General features: G+C 44.9%; 1 protein-coding gene across 1 annotated transcript; it reads left to right on the top strand.

The window, feature by feature from the left end:
* Positions 1–1,416: 1,416 nt before the first annotated feature.
* On the top strand, positions 1,417–5,821 carry MANF (mesencephalic astrocyte derived neurotrophic factor). Its single transcript, XM_072420368.1, has 4 exons — positions 1,417–1,575; positions 2,927–3,054; positions 3,873–4,014; positions 5,012–5,821. Exons 1-4 carry the CDS (start codon positions 1,488–1,490, stop codon positions 5,194–5,196), a joined length of 543 nt encoding a protein of 180 aa, XP_072276469.1. The 5' UTR covers positions 1,417–1,487; the 3' UTR covers positions 5,197–5,821.
* The last annotated feature ends 1,570 nt before the right edge of the window (positions 5,822–7,391 follow it).

Genomic DNA, 7,391 nt, shown 5'->3' with positions numbered 1-7,391 from the left:
GCCCACTGTCTGACTGCTCATTCACAGAATTAACAGGGGGGATCATCTACCACTGGCTTCCTTTTCTTGGCTCTGCATTACATGGTGTTACCTGTCAGAGCCCAGGGCAAAGGATGACATTAGTAGAAGATCGATATAGCGGCTGATAAAGCAACACTCACAGGTAAACTTATAGGGGGTCCATGCCAACAGTGGTCTGGGGGCTCCTGATGTGAATGTAGGATTCTTATGTAAAGGAGCGACTCTAATGTTAAAGGAGACTCAAAATGTAAAGATGGGACTCTGTTGTGAAGGACCTTGTCCTAAATGGAAGGGGTCTGTTCAAAATTTAGATCTGTCACTCATTTATCAGTTGCTAGGAGACTATAGGTGGCAGTGAAAAAAATTTGGAAGAGTAGGGCCTAGGTCCATATTTCCCTTTGGGAGCCATAGATCAGTACCTAGGAGATCACCAGTGGTACTGCAGAGTTGCAGTGTGAGGGGGCCCAGGGCCAAATACCACATTAGGGCCCATAAGTCTGTAGCTACACCGCTGGTGGACACATCCACTGCTTTGATTTTGATTGCATTCTATATATAAGTAGTGGCCCTTCAGGGGTTGGGGATCCATGATGGTATATCTTCCAAGGTTTTGCGGGGTCCCAAGACCTGAAGCCTTAGTTTACCTGAAAGACCCAATGAAAAGCCCCTAGAAGAATCCAGTGTTAGGCTGGGTATCATATACCGTAGGTATCATTGCCTCCACATAGGAACATGACAGACCAGGGGGGACCACTGATCACATGGAAGTCTTCTGACAGCTACAATGCAGGTCGTAGGGAAATCCAGGGAAACGTGGGAAGGTTGAAATTAAAAACCCAAAGCTTTGAGGAGTCTGAGACTTCTTTGAGTTCTTCATCAATTCATTAACAGGTGCATGTGACCAGTTGACCTGCACTCTACTTTGTTTAAGTAGGTTATTGCATTCCAACAATCAAAACCTTTTTAAAGCAAACAAAAGCCCACCAATAGAGAACATAGCAAGCAAGCCAAATGTCCCAATCCATAATGGGGTCATGGTCAACAGGGTCAAACCTATTCACAGTAATTTGCTAATCAAGTTTAATTTAAACCCACCCTGATAAACGAGAAACTACTTTATGCAATGTTATTCTGCTGTTCTGTTCGACATATTTAATAAGGACTTTTCAAAGATTTGCCATCAGATGCCCTTATCAAACATGGCAGACAGCTTCCGCATTCCTCACCTTCAACCAATCATAGAGCGACAACTATCCCGCATCCGCGCGAGACGTGGCCGTACATTCAGCCTATGGCGGTGCGGGACGTGTTACAGGCGTGGAGCTCTGGCCAATGATTATATGCAGCGTGGAAGCGGGTCCGGCGCATCAGCCAATAGGGAGCGAGCGTGGGCGGGTGGGGTTGCTAGGTGACGCGGTGGTGCCGGTGTGCTGAGAAGAATCACTGTGCGGGCTGAGAAGACGAGGATGAGTACTGCGGGAGCTCTCACCGTCGCCGGCCTCCTTCTCCTACTGGCAGAGCCGGGGCAGCCGCTCCGAGCCGGAGAATGCGAGGGTGAGTGGGGTGTAGGAGGAACAAGAAAGATCGTGGGAGATGAAAGTATAGAGGGGCGTGAGGGCGAATGTGGGAGAAGAGGGTCAGGCCTGAGGGGAAGGGGATATGTTGGGGGAGAATATAATACTATAAAGGCAAACTATCTAAAGGAAGGGGGATGGGGGTATTTGAGGGAGTGGGGGGTACCAGTATAGGGGTATGTGAGGTTGGTGAAAAGCTTATGGGGCTTATATGAGGATAAATGATGTGAAAGATACAGAGAGGGTGTTATATATAAGATATAAGTGGGGGGAAGGGTGTGTTATGGTCAAAGAGGGGAAATGAGGTGAGAGCAGGATGTATGAGGAATGGAGGGTGTATGATAAGTGGGATGTATGATGAGGATGAAGGGGGTATGTGTCATTGGGGAGGGTAAAAGTAAATGTGAATGAAGGGGGGTATATAAGGGGGAGGGAGGTTGTAGGAGGAGGTAAGTGTTGGTGGAGGGAATAGCAAACAGCCAATTGGAAGGTGACCTAATGATGATAATGGTATTTTGGGGTAAGGGGTGGGTTTGTGATAGTGTAAGGGGTGAAGAATATGAAGGGTTTATGAGAGAGGGCAGGGGGTATATGAGGCAGGTTTGTGGAGAATGGTGTGTGTGTGTATTAAGGTGGGATATATAAAATCCCCTGATTTGTTAATGGAATGAGGTGTGGAGAGAATAGTACATTTATTAATTTGCTTCTCCAGTGCCCCCGGTATTGCCCCTTGATCCCTACTCTATATCAGGATGTGGGGGGTGGTGGCTGTGCCTATTTACATATCTAGGAAAGTTGAGGGTGGATGTGTGGGGTAACTCCAAGGGTAAGTTGTCTCTTTATGCCAGCAAGTTGCGCCTGCCTATTATACACCTGAACACTCAGGAGTCAGCTTGTCCCTAAATATGTTCAGGGCTGCCATCTTTATCTTCCATTCTCCAATCAGTGAGTCTTGGGATCCAATATCGGGAAATCAGATATTTATGTTCCAGGATCAGAGAAATGGAATAGTGAAATGAGCAGAGCGGCCATCACCTCCACCCTCATACCATTTTGTGTCCCATTCACAGCGACTGGAGGTGGGGGGGCTTGGTGGCCACCCAATGCATTGCATTCAGGAAATTTATCTCACACATTTGGCCTAGGGCTGTAGTAGATGAGCTGCTCCTGGTGACTGCAGGATCTGTTAGTTGTGACCCGGTCATTGTACGGTGGGGTTGGTTCTGTGCTCTATTCCCCTGGGACGTGGGGTTTCCTGTATGGGTTGGTGAATGCCCTAATAGAGTTGATTGTTACTGTGGCCCCATATAACCTGCGCTTCTTTTCTGCAGTCTGTGTCTCCTTCCTGAGCCGCTTCTACCAGTCGCTTAAAGAGAAGAATGTAGAATTCACATCAGCTGCCGTGGAGAAGGAGCTCACCAAGTCCTGCAATGAAGCAAAAGGCAAAGAGAACAGATTTGTATGTATCATTCCATGACCAGCGCGGTGTTATATGTTGGTGCTTTATAAATACTAATGGTATATAAATACCAAATAATATTAATAGGTCTTACCTGATTTCAAAAGACCGATGCCCTGCTGTGTTATCCATATAGACTCCATAATTAAATGTAGAATACTGCACCCCCCAATTACTGGGCTTTGGGGGGGGGGGGGTATTTAGTCAGTTTAGTTAGTAGGCTTGTTGTGCTCTTATTGGGGAAATGCTTAAATTTAAGGCTTTAATATTAAATAAAAAAAGTGAAAGTTTACAGTTCAGTAATCTTATTTCGGTGAACTGTTCCCAACCCTTAGGTGAAGATTTACCTAACTGGATAAACAACCGCCATGTTTATAGACCCAAACAACTATTATTATTAAAAAGGATATATATAGCAGCAACATATTACATAGCACTGTACGTTAAATAGGCTTTACAAATGACAGACAGTGACACAGGAGGAAGGGAAGGACCCTGCCCAGAAGAGCTTACAATCTAGGAGGTGGGGGATGAATCACACGATAGGAGGGGGGTATACAATGTCCAAATTTTGCAGCTGACCAGTCTTGCATGCTTGCATTAGTTTTCCTTTATCAGGCATTATTTTCTGTTCTGGGTTTACAACACTCTGTGCTGCATTTTTTGAGAATTATTTTTGTCACCCCAGGACAGGAAGTGTTAAGGCTACAGAACACCCCCCCCCCCCCCCCCCTTTTTTTTATAACATGCTTTCCTTGGTTTATTGTCAGGGTTTACACCCACTGCTATCTATAAATCTGTGTTTTCACCTCCTTTAGTGTTATTACATTGGGGCCACCAGTGATGCTGCCACAAAGATCACTAATGAAGTTTCCAAGCCGATGAGCAACCACATTCCACCAGAGAAGATCTGCGAGAGGTTAAAGAAGAAAGACAGCCAGATCTGTGAGCTGAAATATGGTAAGTGGTAGCAGGTTGTTACTTAACCTGACCAATGCACCTTCCAATGTTTGAAGATCAAGTTCAAGCGAGCAGTTTGGTGAATCACAGGACAGAGCAGCAATCTCAGCCATGGGGGTCACCTTGCTGAAAGTTTCCTAGCACAGCATTGTATTACACTTGCAGTCCATAACTGCCACCTAAACGCAGTAAACTGCCAATATGCAGTTTGTGGTTTTAGAGGTTTGGGCACGGAGATCTTAGAACAAAATGGGCAGCTACTAGGTTTTTTTGAATATCTGCATTCATTTATGACATGCATTTTAGTGTCACTTGTATCAAAAGCTTTAACTACCATATTTCAGTCATTGGGGGTTCATGGGTGACCTGCACACGATTGTGAGATAGTTTAATGGCACCTGGCAGGTCATTGGCTTAATTAAGTTTGAGTGGGGTGGGGGGTCTTCATGGCATGCAGTGTGTCAAAAATTGGTTTCCCCCTTAGTCTGGTAGAATTTCCCACTACTTCTATACCATGAGGCCATCCCCAGAGCCCAACAACCATATCGGGAAATGGGGGCAGGGGGCTGTGCAAATCTAATTACATATCCAGGAGGGTCCCCACATACTGCAACCCCTAACTATGCTTTTGATGGAGAGGGTTCATTGCTTGCATACCTTATCATCAGATTTGCTATCATAGGAATGCCAGGAACCTGATATATAGATATACTGTGTTAAAATTTTCCAGACCCAAAAAAACAAATCTATTGCCCAGCATGTGTATTGCCCTCTGATGCGGCGCCATATTTCCTCTGGGTTGAATGTTGCCTGCACTTATCCAGCCCACCTGAGCCCTGGCTGTTGTCTTCATGCTGACCTGGGCTCGCTATACCCGTATACAAAGTTGAAGATTTGGAGTTGGGGCTTTGGAATGACACATTCTATAGGCCTTACATTTCTTTACATTTATGAAAGTCTGTGCACCCCGGAGATTAATGCTTTGTTCTCCTCACAGACAAGCAGATTGACCTGAGCACAGTGGATCTGAAAAAGCTTCGAGTGAAGGAGCTGAAGAAGATCTTAGATGACTGGGGCGAAACCTGCAAAGGCTGTGCTGAGAAATCCGACTTCATCCGTAAGATTAACGAACTGATGCCCAAATATGCTCCCAATGCTGCCCATGCACGGACTGACCTCTGATCCCCGAGGAGCCACAACACAGACTCCATACACTGACCTTGGGAAAGCCAGCCAGTGGACTGACCTTTAGTTTATTTTACTTTTAACAACATAGATTTTGTTTTGTTCTTGGTTTGTCCAGAGATGGAGCAGTTTACAGAAGCTGTGGGACTCTCTTCTCTTTGATATATTAAGTTATTGCTCTGCCAATGTGCAGCAATGGTTAAAGAATTTTTTTTTCTTTGATTTTTATTTCTGGAGTGGGAATTTATTTCTATGAAAATAAAAGCATCCACCCTGGGTTTTTTTCCTTGCTGTGCTGACCATACACTTGGCTCTAGACTTGTCACACGTGGCTGTCCTGCATGTATCACATCTCTGTACCTCATGCAGTTCTCTTGGAAGTGACAACAATATGGAATCGTCTGCAGCCAAAGCACACCGCACCTCCACCTGTAGGTAGCTTTACACAAAGTGGGTACATCAACGGTCATATCAGTATTTTACCACCCACACAGAAGATAAAGGTGCATCGGACTGTGGGACGTGTACTAGGGGTTCACTGATCTGTGGAGGATTTGCAGATTGTGGAAATCACATCTTGATGATCCCATTCATATTTCTATTAAAACTTTCTATCTCGGAATGACCTGACCTCTCAACAATTTCTGTTTGCTTTGCTGGTGTTTATTCGAGAAGTGACAGTACTAACTGTCAGAGATAACAAAAATGGTGGCAAAATAAACAAATTTCATTACAGAACCATGGCCATTCTTATGGAGTTATAAACTTCCTCCTCTTCTGGAAAGGCTTGCTCAAGATTTTGGGTTGTGTCTATGGGAACTTGCACCCATTTGGGGGGGTCAGGTGGTGGTGATGGAGAAGATCTGGTTCTCCATTCCAAACCACCCCAAAGATCTTCAGTAGGGGGCAGCCCCAACTGCAGTGGGTTTCAAAGTCCCAGTCACAGCCCTGTGCAGGTAAAAATCTGAATAAAGTCTGCTGATCTTTAACTGCACCCTGGCCTCCAAAGGGCTGACTTCAACCCTTTGACACAAACCATGGCAGCTGCCAATGCAAAGCTCTACTAGAATTGGAGTGCCAAAGAACATAATGAACCATGGTTTGTGAGGTCAAATGGTTGTTGATGCAAAAAAGCTCATTGCAGTGATCTCCCCGGCCCCTTTTAGCTAGGTGCACCACCAGTTGGGTCACACTACCAGGGCTGCCCCCACCTACAGCTTCTTCCCACCCAGGTTGAAAACTTATGCATTGCATAGAATGCTCCTTCACATTCTTGTATTTCACATTGATGTAGCCTGGTCATTTTACAATTGAGTTGGCAATGCACCCTAAAGCAAAAAAAGGCACAAGTCTGTATACAACCCAGGACATGTGTGCTGTGCTGCAGTATGAATGCATCATCCTGAACTGTAACTGGTTTTGGTGCTGCATGCATTCACAATATGACGCAGACGCAGCATTGCATTCCTCACTGCAGGTACCTATGGTAAAATAGGTTTATGGGTAAGAATGGACAGGACTGCAGCATTTACATTCTTGCAAACTCTACAAATGTGCTGCATTACCTTCCCTGGCTGATAATATATCTGCAAAGCCATCAGTGATACTATATAAAATGCACCACTCTTATATAGGTGTGAAAAATAAAAAAGGCGCCCACATCTGTTCACATGGGGAAGCTGCCAGGCTGTTGTATTGTTCCGTGCCCTGTACATTGATCATTTGTGAGTTCATGAGTACTCAAATGCACAAATGTATTATTATTTTTGTGTAGGTGATTATAGGACAGTACATTCACTTATGTACATAGGGCGCCCTGAATGACTGGTAATGAGTATCTTAAGGTATATCTGCATTGTGTGGTTTCATTAGTTTTATTTGGACACAAGGCTAAATAACATCCATTTATACAGCTGTAATAATATACTAAAGCATGGACATAAATACTGTGCATGAGATGTAGTACCTCCAATGCTCTGTAGGTGGAGCTGGTGACTGTATTTTCCTCTATTACACTGTGCAGAGGTCTTCACCCCTTCCCCATTAATTCCATGTGAAAGATCACTGCTCCCACCCCTATTTATGCCATGTGAAAGATTATTCCTCCCTATCCCATTTATGCAATGTGAAAGATTGTCCCCCTCCCCCATCCTATTTATGCCATGTGAAAGATCCCTGCCCCCCTCCCCCCC

Source organism: Pyxicephalus adspersus, chromosome 8, assembly GCF_032062135.1.
Source record: "Pyxicephalus adspersus chromosome 8, UCB_Pads_2.0, whole genome shotgun sequence".
NCBI lineage: Eukaryota > Metazoa > Chordata > Amphibia > Anura > Pyxicephalidae > Pyxicephalus > Pyxicephalus adspersus.
This window is presented reverse-complemented; position numbering and strand designations above follow the sequence as displayed.